Source organism: Pieris napi, chromosome 12, assembly GCF_905475465.1.
Source record: "Pieris napi chromosome 12, ilPieNapi1.2, whole genome shotgun sequence".
In the NCBI taxonomy this organism is placed as follows: domain Eukaryota; kingdom Metazoa; phylum Arthropoda; class Insecta; order Lepidoptera; family Pieridae; genus Pieris; species Pieris napi.
The window spans coordinates 4648353-4672339 of NC_062245.1; the positions used below are offsets into that span (position 1 = coordinate 4648353).

The 23987-nt window shown below is 31.8% G+C and overlaps 1 protein-coding gene across 1 annotated transcript; it reads left to right on the top strand.

Moving 5' to 3' along the window:
* Positions 1 to 7953: 7953 nt before the first annotated feature.
* LOC125054913 lies at positions 7954 to 17299 on the top strand. The gene is made up of 3 exons (XM_047657066.1): positions 7954 to 8388; positions 11521 to 11648; positions 16949 to 17299. The coding sequence occupies exons 1-3, from the start codon at positions 8007 to 8009 to the stop codon at positions 17132 to 17134; spliced, it is 696 nt and encodes a 231-aa protein (XP_047513022.1). The 5' UTR covers positions 7954 to 8006; the 3' UTR covers positions 17135 to 17299.
* The last annotated feature ends 6688 nt before the right edge of the window (positions 17300 to 23987 follow it).

Sequence of the window (23987 nt, forward strand, 5' to 3'; positions counted from 1 at the left end):
TTTTCACCGGGAACTGCATTTATCTATAAATCTTTTAGAGCGTGCAATCGTTGCATCGTATAGTCGTGCACTGAGGCGTGTATGTATATGTTCAGTTTTGCGCCTGTGTGCATGTTGCGGCTATGTACTGGTCACCTATGGCTGATCTTGAACACTGCACTTGGTCATTGTCAAGGTTGGCTTGTATTTAAGACTTTATACAAAATGACTGGATGTAATTTTTTTAACAATTCTTTAAGTATTTCTGGGCTGTTTTCGTCAGAATTTCTCATTTATATGATCCTTTAATACTTTATAAAATGTCGAATAACAGGCACGGTGAATGCATAAAAACTTAGATCAAGTTCACATTCGCCAAATAATAATTATTTCTGTGAAAATATTCTATTACAAGTATTATTTATTTCTACTAGAATTTTCTTCTACCTCTGGTTCTCAGAGAATCTTTTTTTTATGCCCGGTAGAAGTTTTACTAAAATTTTATGATCACTTCAGTTTGAAAATATCTCACAATTATATAAAACAAATTCCTATGTATTTATTATTACAATAAGTATTATTTAACGAAACAGTCACGTAACCAAAACACGATATTGTATTTATTATAACACTAATAAATTACATACGCCAACAGATACCACGACTTTTTTAACTATAATACTAGAAAAACTGTCCTAAGGCCAATTTTAAAATCAAATGAAAATATAGTTAAATTGTTTATATGAATAAAAACACGATACACGTGTCGATCAGTTCAGATGTTTTTGATGATGATGACTGACGCAAAGTCTATTTACTCAATTTTTTTACTTCGAACTATCGAAGTAAAAAATTCACTTACGTAAATTAGACATCTACATAGACATAACATTTATTACTAACAAAAACACACACACATAAACACACAAAATAACAAAAAAAAATGACAAAAAGATATTTAAAAAAAAAACCTTTTCCCATTCGGTTCGTTTCAAGTGTGTAATGCGTGTATAACTTTACAGAAATAGGATAATGCACTAGTTGTAAATTAAAAATATTAAATCAATTTTACAATCTATTATTAACTGTAACATTTACGGGACAATTGCTCTTATTAAGGGTAATGTAGTCTAATTGATTCGTGGAACATCCGCAACAGAAAATTTTCTTTTTCAAACAGCTGAAGCGATTTCATTGTGAATTTCCACTTTTGTTTTAGATAAACGACTTACTATAGTTTAATGGCATTTTTATTAGGACGTAGAGCAGTGCACGCACAATGGTTAAGGCAGATAATCCTGAGGTCATATGTTCAGACCCCGGCTTTGTAGGACTAAAAAACGAAGAAGTTTGACGTAAGAACGTCTACAGAGAAAAATATCAGTGAAACAGATGAGAAATTTGAAAGAACCAACAATATACATATATTCATGTATAGTTGATATAATCCGATACAATTAAAGGGTATATAGTAATAGTTAAGATGATAGATAAATATATATAAATATAATTAATGAAATTAAACGATTATTTCTAATGTTCATTCTTAATATCTAGTAACATATTATAACAGTCGTAATTGCTACGTGTCGTGTGTTGCTTACATTTGTCAAAATAGAGGGTATGTTTCAGCTTTTCTTAAATGCATACAAACCCCGGCGCGTTTATAACTGTGTGTTGTTTGGTAAACTTTCTATTTTTTTGTTGTTAAGAATATTATTCTCCTGTTTTGTAATATTGCGGTGTAAATAAATATTAATATTTATATACCACTTAATAAGGACAAAATAGAAGAATAAATTTTAACAAGATTGAACTCAAAAGTGATTTAATAATAATATTATTTTATTATAGTTAAAGTTAATTTTCAATAAAAATAGATACCGTTAGTAATATTTTCTACTATGAATTTAGAAAAGTATAAACAGTATGTAATACGTTTTGTATATAATATACAGTTTATATAACTGAAACTTCCCAACTTTCTACAAGTTAATGTTTAAGAACGAAGTTAATCGGGATCTGTAATCCGCAATGATCGGTGACTGATGTAATTAATCGTTCATTCAATTATGTAATATAATGCACGCGACACTGTGTATATACTTTGCGATACATAGCTTAGATAATAACATATAATGAGAAGTATATCACCATTCAATCCAGGATTTTATTCAGTTTCTATCACTATTTTCTTATCGAGACAAAAAGAACTCGTTAGTAACCAGATTTCCTATCGGCTCTAAAATCCTATCTACGTGAATAGAGTTTTTAGACATAACATTTATTACTAATATAATTATAAAAGAAGGAACAAAACAAAAACGAACAATAAATAAAATAACTAACCTTCAAATATAATAACTAAAATATATTATTAAAAGGAGTCCCTTTAGGCAAGGTTCCGAAGATACTGGCAGCGTTCCCCCCCTTTGAATAGCTAGACTAATTCTTTGTCCGAGGTAGCTGCCAGCTCTTCGGTCTCATGTGATACCGACTAACCTTTTTGCTATTTTCTTAATAAGTCTTAATGCGCTAGGACCCCACGGACCAAGGGTCTCACCGAATGGGACAAAATCATATTCGGAGCCTAGACCCCTGTATTTGCAGGCTTTAGCTTTTTCAGCCGCTTCACAAGCCGCACCAGCACTGTTGTTCGTTCCATGTAGATGGGAAGGGGCCAGAGTGTCTGAACAGTTTGCATCCCATACCTACCAGCACCCGGCCCATCTACCATGGAATCAAACTCATACCATCCGGTCTCTTGCCATCGTCTCTTGCAATTCCAGTCGGCTCAAGTAGACTTGGCACGTGGTGGTGGTGGTTGGTGGCAAGGGACCGGCGTACGATATCGTGATATACGTGAGTTTTACATTTCTGAATCATGTTTTTCGATCCTCATCCCATCGATCATATTATTTATAGGCACATTAGTGCACGTAGATTATTGCAATATTGCTAATAAATATTTCCAAGTTTCTATATCTTTGAACAAGTATTAATACATATATGTGTGTATAATAGAAAGAAAATTTATCGGCTGTCTTTATACACAAGACCGGTTGAAAATCGCATCCTAACTACTGGCTAATTTGTAAGCATTTAGTGTAAGTTAGAGTAAGTTTAATATACGAGTAATGTCTAAAAATTATTAACTTTTTGGTTCCGTTTGGAGGCTCTTAGGCAGTGGGATTCAACTGCACGGGCGTTAAGGATTTGGTGACCCCAGAGCTGGTGCTTTCCTCACTCAACGAATATCGCATATATAATAATATACATAATAAGTATCGCATATATATATAATAAGTATCGCAATATAGCGCGGAACTGCAGAAATTAAGGTGTTGCCACAGGGACCAAACCTTTTAGATTTGTTTTAATGTTACATTTATCCATTTATAATTATTATTATTACTCATATTAAATATACAATAGTCCTATATTACTTATATAGAAACAATATGGGACAACCCCATGTCTTTGTTTATTGCTCTTGTTGATTCCTAGCGAATTAATAATTAAAATTTATTGAAAGGTAAATAATACATGCCTACATGATCATTGTTACAAAAGTGTTTATGGGTTTCGGGGTTTAATATGCGAACCGAGGTATCTTAAAAATCTACTAGAGAAACTCGCATTACTTAATATTTCAATAAATATCAAGAAGAATAATATGTTCACATCATGACACGTAATTAGGGTCACATCACATGACCTTATAACATCGTAGTCGTGACTTTCACAAAATAAAACATCTTATCCCTTACTCCGAGTGTACGTGACAAGACGGACTAAATTATTGTAATATATCTATCTTAATATCTCTATAGTTTATTAAGTTTTTTAAAAGGTCTGAAATCAATAAACTGTTATTGTATAATTTAAGAATACAGATTTAATCGCGATCATCGATTTTCCTGTGTAAAGTCTCTTTTTGATGACGATTGACACGATAAATTATTATTTTAATCGCACCTACTAGTTTAAATAAAATATGTATAATAAATTAATATGAATAATTGATAATATTTAAGAATAAAAAATAAAAAAATATTTATAAAAAAACATAATCCTGTCCTAACAGGTGTCCCTAAGTCGACAAATGCATAACCAATGAAAAAATTTCACAAGAAATAAAAAATAAACATAAGAAATTAATTAGGAAAAATAAAATTTCATAATAAAAAACAAAAAATTAAGTAACTAAACTAAACAAATAATAATAAACTTTTGTCAGTTAACTCAACTTACGTACGTAATTAAATAAAATCCCTTAAATAAAATAGTTTTTGACTATGCTTGGACGATCAAACCTCTACGATTATGTCCGTAACTAAATACAGCCTATAAAAGAAAGTCACGAGGGAACTTTTTCTCACTTAGAGATGAGCAGAATAATTGCAATATCTCTTTGTGTTTGAAATGCGTAAATTATGGGTAGAAATTTTATCTAGTGTGTCGTATGTTAATGTGAACAATGAAATTGTCTCATGCTTAGTGATTTAATATTTAATATGTTTCTGAGTTGAAAACACATCTCAAATTTGACTGGGGAGTATGCAAAACACTCCAGGCTCTGCTACCTGTACTTCCAGTATCAATTGCAGTCTCGATATCAATGTTAATTCATCTTGACATCGGCGCAGCGAATTTTACAAGGATATTGAAATTACAATCAAACACGTCGGAATCTCACTCACTCAAATAATTGGTTCTTCTGATACGATTACAACTTAAAAGCTGTCACTAAAGTTTGAGAGGAGGCTGCTTCGGATCTTCCAGTTTAACTAACATTATCGATCAATGAGATTTGAATCTGATTGAATTTGATCTATCAATTTTATCCAAGATATGCGGATTTTAATCTTAATACAAAAAGCTAAACCTTTAAAGTAATAATTTTTTTAAAGAACTTATAAATTGGATTTTTTATCACCGGCTCGGGAAGTGGTACCAATAACCGAATACAAGAAATGTTAGTTACTGTAACAAAAGCCATATATTAGACATTTAAGTAATAAATTATTTTTTTTTTTTTTTTTTAACAAAACAGTAGTTAAGTAATAAAATAAGGATCTTATAATCTACACCATATGTACCAGAGACACCATAATGATAGGGGACTTAGTTCGATTGTATAAGGTACTTCTAATCAGCAATGATTAAAAAAGTATACCAAAGCAGACCAGTATACCATACTAGACTAGCATCAATTCATCTAGGAGAAAGTAATTACTTTTCTATGGAAATGTATTGTACAGAGGTTAATTACGCTTTATAGCTGTAATTACACTATGACTGACGTTTTCTTTTTAAATGATTCGTAGCGAATACGTTAATTTATATTCGACCATGCGTAGATCGTAGCAAAGCGTAGCGGAAACGCTACGTGTCACATGAGCGTTATGAACTTTCCGTAAAAAAAATGGATTATTTAAAATTTAAATTAGTTAAATAGTTTGTGGGGCCAAAACTTGTTTGCTTTACTTTTCATATATATATTTTAAATTTAGTAGGTCAAATGCTTACAAATTAAACAGTTGTGTCTGTTTCGCCGAGATCAAACTCCATGATGTACTTTGTATGTCAATCACCAAATCACTGAGACATCAACTTTTTATAGACATATATATAGTTACAGCACGTTTTAACCATATAAATATTAATACTCTACACTGTAAATAATATTATATCTTAAAATTCGTAAGAAAAAATGGCTATAAACGTATATTAATGTAATAAAATAAAATTGCGAAAATTTATATTATTTGTAGGATACAATTATAAGTAATTAGCATAAATACTAAGAACATACGCTTTGATTACTTAATAAATTATTGTGCCCCGAGGGAAAAGGCAAATCGTATTACGAAGCCTTGAATTCAAACCTTTTACTTTAATCACTCGCTTTTCCCGCCTCAGAGTATCGCTTGACTTTATTCTAAGAATTATTACAGACTAACTTACTTGGTCATAAACTTATGCTTTTTATATATTCATTTGCATATTTTTAGTAATTTAAGTTGCTTTATTCATAAATACTCATTTAATTATTATTATAAAGGTCTTTTTTAATTAAACAAAGAATTTTTTTTTAAAGATTTTATATTTTAGGTTGACCAACTTCTAATCTTGGATGTTAATTGAGTTCGAGTTTCATCCTAACTCAACTCAAACGCAGTCACGGGTATCTCTTACTATTAAGATCTCGGCCAGTAACGCAATAACGCACTATCAATATAAACGATTTCTTATGATATTCACCCACTTTTGTATGCAAATGTCTACCTAATGATCATTTGAATCCGGGAGTTGTGGCGAAATAGGAAATAAAATTTAATCAAGATAAATCTGTATTCCATAGTAATTTGTGTTATATTAAAACGTTTTTTTATTTAAGTAAACGTTATAAGTCAATTATTGATTTAGTCTTGTGATGAGTCAAATATAATTTGGATTTGTATGACGGAGGTTTCTGCTATTAATAGAAAAATTTTCTGTTTGGAAAAATAAAGTATAAAAACTCACCTACAATAATTAACCTCCTCTTTCAAGGTTTCAATGCTTAAAATACCTAAAAGTTATCATATCGTTAGTAGAAAAGCATGCAAATAAATATGTATTTAAATCTGAAAAAAATTCCCGTTAAATAGCACTTAGTTCCGTACTTTTAGCATTTTTCACGTCATTAAATTAATGTTATGTAAAGCAAATTATACATAATATTTATACCCTTTGTGTAGTAAGCATATGCGTGACTTACTTGACTTAATATCCTATAACCTCTAGATGGGGCAGTGGGCGTCTACAGTGAGTCTCTATCTCGTTCGGTCTTGAGCCTCGTATTTCACCTCACTCCAAGTCTTTTCGGCACTCTTTGACTCATCTGCAACTCTACAACGCCAGATGTTCTTGGGACGGCCACACTACCACTATCCTTGCAGGTTCCAATCAAGCGCCTGCTTGGGGATGATTGGAATCTCTTCGGAGTGTATGGCCTATCCATTTCCACTTGCTTCGCTTGATCTACTGGCTTTTCGGCAGCGCTCCCAAAGATCTTCTCGGGCCAGTAGATACCCAGCAAAGAGTACATGCATATTCACGAGTAAAATGTAAAACGGCTACCTTAATTGACATTATTGTTGAACACCTATTACCTACTTGTGGGACATAAAAATGTACATTCAAATAAAGAATTATGACCTCGAATTTTTGAAAATAGATTCACCTTTTAAACTTTATTGTACGGTAATAATCTGAAACCATTTTCCTTTCTCAAATTAATTAGAATAGACCGGAAAAGCTAATTAATAACAATAAATAAACTTTTATAACTGTTTAATTCCGCGTCGTTTGCATGCGACGTGCTAACCCACGCAAAGTTACTAACAATGGATGTGGTACTCTTTAAGTTAATAGAACTTAAATCTATACGCTCTTCTATGTATGGAGCGAGGAAATACGAAATTGTATTTTAATGGCCATTCTGTTAGATATCCATGAGGTAGTTTACCAAAAAGGCGCTTTATATTATATTACAATATATTTGTTTATTCCTGTTACTCATCATTATGCATTTATGCATATAGTAAGTTGAATTTGACTGGGTTGGAATTTCTTGATTCGTTTACCTAACAAGTATGTAAAACCTTATAGGTTATAATGAAATATTGATCACTAAGATATAAATGAGTTTTATATAAGATAAACCACATCCATTTCTACCAGCCAACTTCAATTTAACCTTAAGACAAGCACAATTTTCCATTTCGCTACACACCCACACAGTTGCGAGACAAAATGGCGCTTTCACACCAACCGTAGACAAACAACACTCGGTACGCTTACTCGTCGCTCTTCATAGAAAATCTTCAAATCCATGCTTTATGCATACACCTCTAGACAGTATCCCCGATCACAGGCACAATTCTTTTTCTATGGTACATAGACTATAAATACGCGGTGGAGTCATTTGTGTGTACAGTCTTTTTTATTGCACCAACCAACGTGGTTCAAGGGTCAAAATGTTCGGAAAAGTGTTTGTTCTGACCTTATTACTAGGATTTGTAACAGCTGACGAGTTTGGGATAAAATACATAATGAGAGTGTATGAAGACTGCCAAAATTCGGACATCATCCCTTGCTTGAAACGAAAAGCTATTTTGTTCTTTGATAGAGCTGCAAAAATGGATTCCATACCCTTGATCGATGGGGTAGAGGCAGTGAAGCTTTCAAATGTTGACCTACCCAGTGAAAATGAAATTTTACCCAGGAGCTTAGGGAGCAAGGAGGAAGCGTTGTCAGAAATCCTTTGGAATAGAATTGCGGCCTTTGCGAATTCAAGGTCAATACAACTTTCATTGCCGAAGGTCACGGGTGAAGAGCTGAATAAGGGTGTGGAAGAAGGTAAGATCTTCAAACATTAAATATAGCATTAATTCATATTTTAATTTTACACTTTATTTATTATTACAAATGCTTTAGAGCTTTTATCGAAAAAAAAATATGGACAAACTTCAGATGACCTAAATAGGAGATAATCGTCAGGGTTTACATTATTCTAATTACATAAGTGTGATATTTCTATTTATAGTCTGGTAAATATAGATCGAGGAATGTCATTTTATTTTATAGGTTATAGGATAATGACCTAATGATTACACTGTGTTATACGATAATGACCTACTAACGGAATTTATATATAACTTAAAGAGCAACATATTATATGACAAAATATACAAGTGTGTCAATACAATGATTTCCTTATTATTATTATTATTCCTTCACATTTCTATCCAACCTTAATAAAACTACCTTACCTTCACGTTCACGTTTCACGTTAAAAAAATCCTTATAATGTATAAAATATATTAAGAAAACAAATTGCTAGCAAACTATGAAAATAAATAGTTGAATCGGTACATTTTACTAAAACTAAATTCCCTGAGAAATTCTTCAATAAAAGCTCACGCTATTTGAATTGTATTATCGAGCCATTAAAGTACATTATACTTCAAACCATAGAAACGATTGCCCTTTTACCATGTCCTGAATTCATTGCTTTCTCCAGAGTTAGCTTTATCTTAGATATAATTTGCAGGTGAATGCCATGATGAATGTAATGTACTGTTTATCTGATGAGGCATGGCCTGAGGAAATATTTACTTGATACTTACGTCTAAAAGACATTTTTTAAGAGCCTACAATAATAATATGTCAAACAATATACATACGTACTATTTACGTACGACTCTTAAGTATTTAAAGAATACGTATTGATATTTTATAGGCCTGATAAAAAGTGTGATGCTTAGGGTCTGTTTCACAATGTACGGATAAGTTCTACATAAGTTCCAAATTAGCTATTTATTACTTATTGGTAGGATAAACACTATTGTTGCATTTCACGACTGTCAGATAGCGCTAATCGTCACATAAAGTCTATCATAAGTTATGAGTCCGATGAATGTCAAATAGCACAATTTATCTTCCAAATAATTTATGTGTTGCATAGCTATTTGGTTCTTTATCCATACATTGTGAAACAGAGCCTCAATATATGAATATTTAAATACAATTTGAATTAGGAACATTATTTGAAAATTTGGAAAGAAATTTCTTAGAAAAATATTGTCTGTGGTAAAATCGTGCTGTGATTGCTCCTCACGATTTAACGAGTGTTTTAAACAAATGATGGCTGTGACTAAGCTGTAGACATGATTTTTTGGTGGGTGATGAAATAATAAGAGCATGAAGTTCGTCATTGTATGAAATAGAAATTATAAATAATTAGCAACGTGAAATATGTTTCTTGAGGCAGCGTTTCAAGGTCTGGGGATAAATAGATATGTTCGGAAACAATTAATTTGAAAATAGAATATGTCACTTGTTACTCGTTGTTTTGTAGTTTTATCTGATATAGGTTTTTATCTGATTAAACGAGTTTATGGAAAATTAACAAAAATAACCAATTTCGTCGCGATGTTTTTCGTCGTAAGATCAAGTGGGCAAATATAAAGTAGAATCTATTGGTACCATACATAAACGGGCGTGATTCGAACGCAGGAAAACAGTTTAAAGAACATCGCTATCCACCAGATCAACACTATACTGTACTTTTTAGCAGTGTGTCTTAATTGAGGTGTATCCATTAAAAAGCATATTAAGGAGAAAGCAGGCATTATCTTGTTAAGATATATAACACTCATAACTGCTCATAATTGTTGTTCATGATCTCAATTAACATTAATTAATAGTTACTCTGTGCTTTATGGCTTCTATAAGATTTGACTAACTGCCTCGGAAGAAATAAATGTGCTTATTAGTACTATGTGAGCACTTCTAAAATTAAAAAAAAAGCGTTCCAACATTCCATTACGAATAACAAAAAAGACAGTTGCTCAGCATTCCTTTTGGCCTAAGTTAAGTTAAGTTAAGTTATCGTTATATTAACCTACATAGTAATATTAAAAATAATTAAAAATGTATAAAAATAAAATTAAAACAAATTTTAAAAGTTTGGTCCCGTTGGCTGTGTACCTTTAACGCTGGCAGCATCTCTTTGCTGTATTGCGATACTTATTCATTGAGCGAGGAAAGCACCAGCTCTGGGTCACTGGAACTATATACAAGGCACCACAACTTATGTTTAATATAATATATAATAATACAGTATAAATCCATATTCCCAAAACTGACCAATTTCAAATTCTTTGTCCGCTGTCAGACTTCTATATTATTTGGCGCGTGTTATTGTCTTTACGCAACCAGAAATAGTGCATGTAAGTAACACATATATCACCTACCTATAGGTAGTTAAGAGTTAACGCCTAGTAAAATTACATGTAACGGTTGTAACGCCCAAACGGTTTCCTACTTTTCTTTTTTTCACTTTGCTAACGTGTGTAATTATGTCGCTACGAATCACGGGTCGCTGAACACGTAAATAGTTTTGTTTTTGTCAGAATAATGACACGGGATTGTCGGACGACACCCGTTCCCTTAGAAATAATACAATGAAGACTATGGTTATAGAATCATAACGATAATTATATATATTTCTGTATAAAGAAGCGACATTTGGGCGTGTTTAGATCTCGAAGGCAACAAGACGCATCGTACGAATCAAATATGTCAAGTATGAAAAAAAAAATAGATCATCATATTCACTATATCGATAGCATTGAAGTAGAAAAAATCGTGCTACAACTTCCAATCATTTCTTTATTTCTATCGAACAACTGACTAAGTACACAATTACTAATAACTTTTTAATATGAAAAGCACAGAATTACATTGATCGGTATATAAGTGGTCGTCCCACTCTGCTTTTTACATACAGGTAAAAAACCTGAAGACATTTTTAGTTTCAATTTTTATAATTATCTGACAGATTAGAATGTAAAAGTCGCGTATCTACGATTGGACTTGAATTTGACAATTATTATACAATTTGATATTATAAAGGATGTTATTATATTAAGCTAGTCTCCTTATATTTAATTTATATGGCTAATAAACAATTATTCTCAATTCCAGGTCGTGGTAAAATGAAGAAAATGATGGGGATGATGATGATGGGAGCTGCAATGAAAATGGCCGCCATGATACCGGTCGCGATGGCCGGTCTGTTCATTTTGGCGGGAAAAGCGCTCATTGTATCAAAGGTAAGAAATAAAAAAAGTCTCTCTATAATAAACAAAATTCTATTTCATGAGAAACTTAAAGGCTTAAATTGTATTTAATAGTTTAGTTGTATATATGGTATATATAAGTATTTTAAAGAATATCTTAGTTTAAATTTATTAATTTGTGGCATTAATGTTGCCAGGAAAATTACGAGTGGGTGGTTATTAATTCTAAAAGGACTTTAAGCTACCATCAATTAAAGATACAAATCTAGTATAGCATTGAGTATAAAGATGAATAAACGTAAAACAATAAAGTGGGTGCCTATATGAACTAGGCCTAGTGGCATAAACAAAAACGTTTCTACCCCCTAGTTCCCATAACCTTACTGTGTCAACTCTAGATGTCAATACATAATCGCCCTAAACAATGCACGCGCATTTCTTTACATACAATTCCGGTCATTGTTATGGGAGAAAACGTGGAATTGTGTTTGTAGATCATGGGAATTAGCCCATTTAAATATACAACACGTAATTATTTCGATATATGTTAATTCGTTAATTAAAAATATATATTTTCATATCATTTTAATAATTTACATGAACACGTAACGATTTGAGTTTCTAACCAGAACAAAAATATGTCGAAGCAATGTATAATTCGCTCACCTATTTTTCATAAAACTAACACAAACAGTTACGAACCCGCCCATTAGACAATTATTAGCAGAACACAAATAAATTCGATTAACAATCATGGACTCTTCTGATATTGTCAAATTCTAGTCATGACGGGCATTTGTTATTATGACGAGAAATAACGTTTATTACTTATAAAGTTAGTTGACCCGGCAGACTAAGTTATGTATATCATTTTAATGATAAGCAAGTATCACTCGTGGAAAATATAACACAGATCTATTAGAAAATGTAATGATCGTTAAAAGAAATTACGATTTTCTAACGATCTTCTTATGCCAACGAATTGTGTCCAATGAGATGGCACAGTTTCTGTATCTGGAACAATGATGTGAAATCTATGATATTGAACTTAATGATACCCATGAGTGGAGGGTATTGTCTTATCATTAGATAATATAATAAATAGAAAACATTAGAAGTAATATGAATAGGTACGTAAATAAGACGGTGTTAATGACATTCAGTAATAAATGTTTTAATATTCAAATAAGTAAAATTATTTATTTTACGTTACATATTTTTAGTTGAAAAGTTTAAGGCTTAGAACAAGCACCTGACTAAGCATTTTAAATGACGTTTTTTGCAATAAAGCGAACATCATAAGCGTAAACAAGTAGTTTTAGTTATACACATAGCTTAAACTTATTTCATTAACTTATACGATAGTTAATAATTAGGTAATTATTTAAATCATATTATAGTATATAAATAAAATATGTTTCATAATTTTTGACGTTATGTTGTTATTATCTTAACCTCAATGTAGCAAAATAGATTGTGCATTGAAGTGTTCAATAAATATTGCTATATTATAAGGTTACCCTTAGAAAAGTACATCATAATTCTATCTATAACTATTCCACAGGTACTTTATACCAGAAAAAGCGTTAAATAATCACAATTTTATAATTATTGAAGTTGTCATTGGTATATAATATTATATCACCTTAGTCTGACGGAGACTCTGCAAGGCCGTTGTTTTTTTTATGTTACAGGATAAACAGGCAGTATTTATAAAACTATTAAAACTTGATGTGTTGGAATCTTTAATAAAATATTCAAAGTACCTATCGTAAATTAAAGACTGTGATGGCATCATCAGCTTGTCTTTTAAGTCTCCATGACTGAGTTGGTAGACCATCCATATTATACCATATTACCCATACATTCCGGGTAAAAAATCACATTCGAAGACGCGAAAACCTCACAGTATATAGAATTTAATGATCGACATAACACTCCGTACTTTGCACACAATGATGATACATGAAACCATTATGTCGTTAAATATTATTAATGAAAGGGCTTTGTTAGTTTTCTAAAGCCCTTTATTTTGTTGAGAGAGTACAGACTTTCACTGTCACAGATTATAGAACATTAACTATTGATTCAGGTTTTAATCTTTGCCATTTTCTATGACTTTCTAGTAACTTATTTCTATTTATTTAGGTTTTTTTTTTTAAAGACAATTCACACCAATTGATCGATTCCCATGCTAAGCTGGTGAAGCTTGTGTTATGGGTACTAGGCAACGGATACACATACATATTATAGATAGATAGACATATAAATACATATTTAAACACCCAAGACCTAAGCACAACACCAAATGCTCATCACATCGATGTTCGTCTCAACCGGGGATCGAACCCGGGACCCATGGATTCGCAGTCAGGGGTACTTACCACTAGACCAATGAGTTGTCCAAAGTTGTTGCTTATTACGAAAAATAATGATAGTTCAAATATTCTTAAAAATTTATCAACACGACATTAATGCCATTGTAGTATGTAAAAATGTTTGTGTTTTCAATTGATATCCTGAAAACATTTCATAAAATGATATCAACATACCAGTTTGATCGGTCATTGGCATGTTTTTAAACGTATTTAAAAATAAATCTTATGTGATGGTATTAAAGTTTAAATTGAATTGCCTCTGCTTGAACTAGAATATAATGAGATTACAGCGGCCTTCGGTGTACCATTTACATACCACTGTAACGTGTAATCGTGTAAAGAGTTTAATGTTACCAACCTCATCATTTATTAAATTACCCTATATTTAGGGTAAAAAACTATAATAACTAATTCGTCATTTCTTATAATGTTCCCTATTTCATAACTCGCGATTTTTTAAATCAATTAATTAAAAATAAACTATAACTGATTATTGACCGAAATATTATGTAATACAATTCATTTATATTTCCAAATTACTATGAAACACTTAAGACTAAAAAATTTAACTCTCTAAATCAGAACATTTTCTACTGAAGGTTTAATAACACATAGAAACTTTAAGTATTGTGTGGTATAGCTGGATGTATCTGGCAACACTACTGTACAATTAATCAGTTTACTGATCACTTAGCTGTCACTCAGTAACGCACAGAGGAAGCAACAACACTGAAGCAATTCATAATTTCTTTCGTTTAAAGTAAATCTCGTGCGGCTTATACATATTACGCCGTAAGAGATTTACTTAGAATGATTGTAATTACACAACACGCGAAAATGCATTGGTAATTATAGTGATTAGTCTGTGGTTTTTTATCAATGTATATATATTAGTCTCAGCGCCTAACTGGGCAAGATTTTGCGTGGTGGTGGTAAGTTGGTAGAAAAACTTCTGCGCCTAATGGTACCGGTAAATTTGCTATTGGGACAATAATGTTTATTCCTATATAACATTTATGTATTAAATTTTTTCAATTTTAGCAGTCATTTATTTATTATTTATTATTGAAAAGACAACTTACTAATTCAAAATGTAACTAAAAACATCCTTGTAAATTCAGAGCTGGGTTGGCCTAGTGGCTTCAGCGTGCGACTCTCATTTCTGAGGTAGTAAGTTCGAGCCCCGGCTGTGCACCAATGGATTTTATTTCTATGTGCGCTTTTAACATTCGCTCGAACGGTGAAGGAAAACACCGTGAGGAAACCGACTTGCCTTAGACTCAAAAAGTCGATGGCGTATGTCAAGCACAGGAGGCTGATCACTTGCCTATACGATTGACAAATGATCATGAAACAAAAACAGAAATCTGAGGCCCAGCCCGTAAAAGGTTGTAGCGCCACTTTTTTCTTCTGTTCATTCAGATAGTGTGCAATACAATAGATCAGTCTCAGGTGCAATATTATTGAGGGTAATGTTCCAAATCCGAAAATGCAAATTTTAATATTAACAAATATACAAACAAACAAAACTTACAAAAAAAGGTAATTAATAAATATAAACTAAACACAGTCCCAAATATCCCAATTCGCATTCCATCAATTTATCACATTTAGAATGTAATAAGTTAATATAAATTTATTATAAAGATAATTAAGGCTTATAAATTTTTTTGGCGTTTTGGTCACGGATTGAGGCACTATAAATGCAAAATCATTCTAAATTCAACTAAACAATTTGAAAGTTTTTCGTAGCGCCAATTCTCATATTCTAACAATTTTTTCATTAAGCAATGTTCTAGGATTTTCTTAAAAGGTTGTTTTTAGTATCTATATTTTTAGTATACATATAAGAGAAGAGTAATCTAATTATATTAAATATTAATATAAGGCTTCGTATTGGAAAATCTGTCTCAACCTTTGGTATTAGCGTAAGAGCCCTTGTATACGTCCGTTTTTTTCACCGGATAACGGACCGTCATTAAACGGCTATCCTTGTATACATAATTTTTACCGGATGGATGGACTGCCGTCTATATGCGTTAGTTTTGAACTGGTAGTCAGAGATTACACACGTGTGAAATGTTAAATAATAAGAAAAAAAACTCGTATTGGCCTACTATTTGTACAAGAAGAAACAAAAAGAAGTAGAAAAACATAAAAGGTCATCGTGGGTGCATCCTATATTATTGGAAAGGGAAAAATATGGTGCATTTCTAACTCTTTTTACGCAGTTGGAAGAAGATGAAACTTAATTTCAACGCGTTATATTCACATAATTTCTTATCACTCAAAGCAATTAATCAAATACTTTTTCTATTACACCTACATCGTAGCTTTGAAACCCATTATTTAAATTCATATCTAAATATAATATTAATTTCCTAATTCATTGAAACGTCGTTATGGTAACGGCGTTGCTATTGAATAAGTGAATATAATATAGTAAATAACGGATAAAGAGACCCCATTGCATCGTTAGCCTTAGATGAGCATAATTAGCCTTAGACTAATCAAATAATTAAATTATTCGCAACGGCACGTTGATGCGTACCACCACTATATGGTACCGCCTAAGTTCTATGAAAACATTAAAGTATTAACCTATTCAACTAAATGTCAAGAAAAGAGCGTACCAACTTTTAAAGTCAAGTCAAAGTAAAAAATCATTTAATCATATTTGTAACACAATGTACACTTATGAACGTCAAAAAAAGAAATATACACAAATGCAAGTAAATTTTACATTTATTGCCAGTTCTCAGAAGAGAAGAACTGGCAATAAACTCTCCGCCATTCTTTTTAATCGCCTTTTTATAAGGTAGATAATGCAAGTCTTATGGTATAGAGAGACACCCCCCATGGGTGATACTTAACCACAGGTTCGTCCCCTGTTCTAAAAAAACTGAAATAAAGAGAGGTACATACTAGAACTTGAAATTATAAATTTAATTCCAGATCGCCTTATTACTTGCTGGCATCCTGGCACTGAAGAAGTTGATAGCAGCTAAGAACAGTGGTGGAGCCAGTCATGACAGTCACAGCAGCCACGGCTGGTCTTCGGGAGGAGCAAGCGGAGGGTGGGATAGACGGTCATACAATGACGCTTCAGATGTAGTATATTCTGCATATAAAAAAGACTAATATAATCGGTTTTGTTATGATTACAGTTGTTATGACAAAAAACAGGCATGGTGGAAATATTAACCTTATTGTTAGAAGTTAACTATGACGATTTTTTTAAAATATCTCTATGATATTTTGAAACAGGTTCTATATCAAAATAAGCTTTTATCGAGAAACACATGAAATACATTCTTTTGCCTTTCGTCCATTCTGTTCAAAGCCATGCTATGCTGTCTATGAATGTAATACATAGAATAAAAGTTTAATTATTTAGAAACATATATGTAGTTAAACTTTTTAAATCAATATAATATGGTTAAAAATAATTAATATTCAGCCTTGTATGTGATAATTCGATAAACTATTAAACAGTCCATTGCTTGCTGCGCCATCTAGTACAGCATTGGTAAACCTACTGCAGTTTACTAGCAGTTAAAATTATAAATCAATTTCTAAGCTATGTCCACATAAATCTTTTCACCACTTCGATTAACCATTGCTATTGTATTATTATAATTTGATATAAAGTTTGAATTCAAATAAAATGTCTAAGACATTTTTGCCCTTGCACGAAATTAGTATTTGTAATAACGATAAAAATATATTCGGATTGTAAGACGTTCCAATGATGTACTTTAATGTATATTAATGTAATAATGGCTTTAATTTATTGTAAATAATTTATTATAACTTATATTCTTAGATCTTTACGTATTATTTACCGAGTGTATTTATTAATGATTGTTCATTGTAATTAGGACAATTATAAAAGTATTTTTTATAAAAAACTAAACTTGTTAGTGTTTCCTATTTATTAAATTATTTTTTATATAATTGTAATTTTTTTAACTCACCTTTTATTAACGACTCAGTGATTAATAATTAAAATATTTTTGAAACACAATATGAAATTGGCAATTTGGCACTTGCATTCTTACCTTTATACTGTAAAAAATAGCTGTCCCCGCGAACTTCGTTTCTTCTTAATGTGATGTGAATAAAAACTTTTTAGGTTTTTCTGTGAAGTTTTCTCTATATAAACCTCAAGAGTTCAAGTCATAAGATTTTAATTAACAAATAAAAAATAAGGGATAATCGTAGAGGGGTGAAAATTAAGGGTTATGTGTGTATTTTTATATTATGCTGCATTATAAAAAAATAAAAACAAAAAAAAAATCTCTAAAAATAAAAATAGAATTTTAGGGGCCCATCCTTAACGATTTAGAATCGGTGCAGCCGTTTCGGAGGAGTATGGGAATGAACATTGTGACACGAGAATTCTATATATTAGAAGATAATATGGTAAGAAGAATGTTTGTATGTTTAGGCAGATACTATTTAAAATCTCTTACAACAAAAACAGAGTTGACAATTAAGTTAGCTGTAAGAAAGAACGGTGCAATGTTCGAGTGACGAAACATAACCGAGAATAAGGATTGATTTAAGGAAGTGCAGGAAAGGCTTGGCAAATGAAACTACTGAACCTATTTATATTGAATTAATGGTACCAGAGATAGAGTGACAAGATACTTCTATGATTTTCCATTAAAAAAAATTGAAAATATTTAATATAAATAATAGTAATATAAATTAAGTAAATAGAACATATCTATTTTTTTATTGATTTTGTTATTTTAAAAAAAATTCGTTGATCATCCGTTTCATAACTCACCCTTTCTTATAAACAAGAAGGTAATATGTGTCGGTCATGTCATGAATTCTATGAGTATCCGAAAAGGTACAAGTTCGAGTCACAATCTCCACTTCTGTCGAACTTCCAATAGAAAAAATTGTTTTCACCACTTGCTTGCTTAAACTTTTAAGTGACGTTTTAAGATGGCCCGTATTCTCTGTATTAGACACAAAGTCGAGACTTGAGAATCTTTTAAGAAAGCGTTACTTAAGTATTACTCTCGTATGTCAGAGATATTGTAGGACATGGAGGTTGTTTAACGATATTTGTCTTTAAATTTCGTAAAAAACTACTTATTGCACACAGAAAAATTTACAATGGTGGTAAGATTAGCGTTTTATCCAAGCGTTTTCGCCAATTTAACAACGTGTTTAAAATTTTAAGGGAATATGAAATATGTATATATTTATGTTAAGCCCTGGATTTAGGAGAGTGCGACCAGCCCCCGTGCCTCCACAAAAGATGAGGCCCCCACGATATACTTTAACAAAATAATTAATACTTGGTTTCAGAATAAATTATTTATTGGAAACACGACTGAAACTCCACCCTTTTTTGCCCCGAGGCCTTCAGACCCCTAATTGCGGTGCCCCTAAAACTTCTTTACAAATTCGCTGCTATCTACTGTATGTAAATTACATATTATATCGCCGTGCTGTGCTCTGTGTTATTATTTGGAGACAGAAAAAAATGCATAAAAGAATTTGAGTAAAATCAAACAAATCAAGGCATCCATACAGTTTTTAGTAGTATTCTTACAATAGTATTAAGGTATATAAAATAAAAAAGGGACTTTTATTAAAACCAAATCATTTTAATTGCATTATTTTAAAGTACTCTTCCGTCTCTTTCTGTGAAATTGTTTTTACGCTATGACGAAAAGAGACAAAATAAGTTCTTAATAAAAGTACGATTTATTATTTATGAATAAGGTATATATTTAAACAGCTTCTATTGGATGTTTAGTTTTATGTACTTTCGTGTATTTATAACCCTTACCTTCCGTTTTCACTTTAAAAAATGATCGATTTTATACATAACCATACCATTTTACCGCAGTTACCCTCGTGCGTATTCAAACTTCCTATAACAATTAAACGTAACAGCAATTGGAAGTGAATGTTGCTATTTTGCGTGTTTCATGCGCCAGTTCTTACTATTTGTTCCGTAAGGTTCACTAGAGTTTAGAAACGCTGCATAACCGCTTGAGCGTTTTTAGTTTAAAATTTTTTTAGCGGGTTATGAAAATATTTTTTTTCGACTAACTATTAAGCTATTAACAATAACTTTGCAGTAAATATTTTGAGGGGTAGAACAGACTGCATGGGCCTGTACGCGGAATTGCTTAGACTGTATGTGCCTGAAAAGTATTTCAGATCCCGGAGACATGCCCTTCTATCTGAGTGTATCTCTCGAACTGTCCTCCTGGTGGAGGACAGACGTTCTGCATGATATTTCCAGCGATTAGGATATCAAACTAAGTATGAAGATACCGACTGCAGCGCCATCTACCGGGCCGATTTGTGAATCTAAACCATCCAGGGCGCCACCCAAACGCATACAAAATTCATTCAAATCGGTCAGAAGAGAGTTCAGTGACATACACACATTATTAGAGGAAGTAAGTCAAACATGAGACGCGTTTTAAAACTTTATTGAGATTGTGTATTCTTTTTTATTCTAAAGTGGTTATATACCTACATGCTTAATTGAATAGTAAACTATATCAATGCAAATAATTGCTATAAGTAATTATATATCTTTTCTTTAATTGACACGCATATTTTCATGTTAATTACAAGAGAAATCTACAGAAATTATACCGGATGACCAATTGTTTTATGTCTAAGCTTGTACTTTAAAATAACTTGCTTATAACAATAATAACTTTCTTAATTCTTGGTTAAATATTTAAAATAAGAGTGGTAATCATTGCGAGGTGTATCCTAAAGAAAAACGGCTGTTGAATGCCTTTAAAGTTGGGATCTTTTACTCATATATAAGTATCTGTTCCTCGTTCGTTTAACTTTATAGGCCAAAGGATGACCAGCCTTGAGAATGACAGGCGCCGTCAATATTTGGACCTTAGATGCGCTGGTTTCTTGTACCTATTCCTTCGCCGTATGATGAAGTATGATTTTGCACGCAAGATTCCACCATGGATTCACAGCTGGGGCTTTTTCACACGCTCTTAGAGTTGAGAGTCGCATTTACACTACTCATATGAAATAAAGTAGGACATGATATATAATCATACGTTTTCTTTAGACAGCTGAAACAAAAGACGATCCTGATTGACTACTAATAAGGATTTCCATTTTGTGTATAATATTTACCCACTAGCCCGATAATCATTACTAATTTCAGTATTAATTTTTAAATTGTATAATCCGGACATAGTGTTTCTAGGACAACTATTAAAACTGCATACTTCCATACTAATACAATCATTACAAATAAAGCTAAGAAGTTTAATAAAACGTGCTGATATTATGAATTACTCTTTCGAATCTTTTTTTAAATATTTATTTAAAGCACGTCACTCACAATAAAATTTACTACAGTTTAAGTTTTAATCTAATATAGTAGATAATTACGATGGCCATAATTTTTGCATACAATAAAAAACTTAACTTATAACTTAATAATTACGTATAGTGGATGCCTGGAAGAGAAGTGGTAAACCTGGTAGTGATCCCTCGAAAGCGATAAGGCCGAGAGTTACCCTTTTTTTAATTTAATTATGTCAATTGTATTATATTCCTGTATTCAACGAAGTGTTAATAAATAAATAAATATTTAAACACAGTCATTCGCAGATTTGGTACCTGATAGATGCCAAATTAAATTCATCAACTCACTACTGATTATATCAAGCTCTGTATGAGTACCGTTCATTCTATTGTATTCCTGAAGAATTCGAGTAAGAGGTGTAAGAAATCGTAAGATTTTGTTGATTTTAAACCTGGGGAATGTAAAGGAACGACAATGTTCATATTCTGTGAGATTACTGTTCAGTATCAAATACTGATCAACCATTTAACAGTTTGTATAAGAACGTTACACCGACTAGAGGTCTTCGATCGTACATAAGTGTCAAATGCAATACGATTTGATATACGGCAGTCATTCCTTCTCTACCGCTTGTGACATATACGATATGGCTGATTTTAACAAAGAGTAGTTGGAAGATTCTGTTAATGTTAAACCTTGGAAATAATAATTATTAGCATTATTTATTTATAAGAATATTTCCTCCAAGTTTGATTTGGAGTAGAAACTTATGAGCCGTAGGGTTCAAGTGCACAAGTGCTAATTAAGATGGTAGATAGTAGCGGTGACCCTACAGCTGGGGCTTTCCTCGCTCAATGAATAAGTATCGCAATACAGCGAGCAAATTTTGCCAGCGGTAAAGGTACACTGCCACACAGACCAAACTTTTTAAATGTCTAATAATACATTTTTGCATTAGTTACGAATTGAATAAATGTTAGAGTCTCTGGGCTTTTTCACATAACGCAGGTAAACCGCGGACTAGTATACTAGATAGAAAGGATCCTCATGTAAAATTGAAAAACATGAACTATGTTGGATAATTTTTTAGATCATGTACAGACGATATATTGAACACGCATTAACACATGACATTCGACAAAAGAAAACTTTTCAACAATATGACAACAGAATGCGGTAATTTATCATATAACGCGAAATTATTGCATGCAAAGTCAATTGTAAAATTGCCTTCACATATGTCGAGATCAATAGTTTTCATTAATTTATGCAGCGGAAAAGTAATTCTTAATGTACACAGTTTAAACCGATTCAAAAGTACGTATTATATCTGCAATATACTCCTATTCCACCGTGCCTCTTGCTGATAGAGGACAAATCTATGTTTTTAATTTATTTTATTATTATCTATTACTTAAGATGTCATGTGGAACATGGTGTAATGGTTATAGCTCCTTACAAACGTTCTGTAAAATAAAATGTTTCGCATTCGGGGACTACCGCGGTAAAGCTATTGCATAGCATTTTTTATCAACTTATGCAATTTATATTTTAATTCTTTGATATTAATTCAAGTTTTTTATTTGATTTTAATTCCATAATCTACCACCCTACCAGACTCAGACTAACACGCCTATATAGTCTGTCTCACTCTAACGTGTACCGGCTGCGGTTTTCGTTACGGAATTTCTGGATTCGGTCTCCACGCTCAAGGCCCGCGAAGCTATGAGATAGCTTAAAAACATGGCGATTAAAAAGAGTGGCGGAGAGTTTATTGCCAGTTCTTCTCTTCCATTCTACGCCCTTGATTTGAGAACTGGCAGTAAATGTAAAATTAGAAGCATTTAATGTATATTACTTTTTTTGAAGTTTATAAGTGTACATTGTGTTACCTAAATAAATAAACCATTTTTGACTTTTGACTGTTTGGCTGAAACTTAACTTAATGGTTGATTTGGGTGATATATTTTTACATAAAGTTCCTCTTAATCCGTGGCTACACGGTTTAACTCACACTGTCACTCTGCCTCCCGTCCATAGCGAGTAAATGCACAGGTTTGGTGCATTGCTGCTCCTCTCGGACATTCCCCCACATTTCCCGGCGCAGGCGTCTGTAAAAAGATTTCACAAGAATAATGTTACTGTGGGTTAATTTGAGACCCGCCAAAATTACTATAACTACTACACGACACATCTAAATGCCCACACGGTACTAGATCGATATTTTGTTGCGCAGGATTTCAAAACTTTATGCTTAGTATCTCCTATAATATTGAAATCAAATGATGTTAAGGGCAATTTTTTGCCCTTAAAATGACATTTTTTTGGAAATTAAATATATATATTATGGATATTGTATTTTAGTTTCTTGTATATAAAAACACCTTTTCTTAACATATATTTTTATAACAGAATTAACGCTAATTAGCGGTTTTCGTATATAATTTAATTTAACATTAGCTAGTTTTTGTGTCATACAAATTTATAGACAAATCTATTAAGAATCCTATTAAAATTTCAAAAAAAATCGCATAATTTTTTTAAAATTATACTCATAAGAATAATTCAGTGGCGGTACAACAGTATATTATTTATAGACGATTAGATGATCAGCATTCTGTGCCTGACATTGTCTTTGATTTTAAAATTTAAGAAATTCTGGCT

Excerpts from the sequence above, each read along its gene's own strand:
- LOC125054913 (XM_047657066.1), top strand. The coding sequence starts at position 8,007 with ATGTTCGGAAAAGTGTTTGTTCTGACCTTATTACTAGGATTTGTAACA. Across the intron at positions 8,389-11,520 it reads GAATAAGGGTGTGGAAGAAG|GTCGTGGTAAAATGAAGAAA; the intron begins GTAAGATCTTCA and ends TCTCAATTCCAG. Across the intron at positions 11,649-16,948 it reads AAGCGCTCATTGTATCAAAG|ATCGCCTTATTACTTGCTGG; the intron begins GTAAGAAATAAA and ends ATTTAATTCCAG.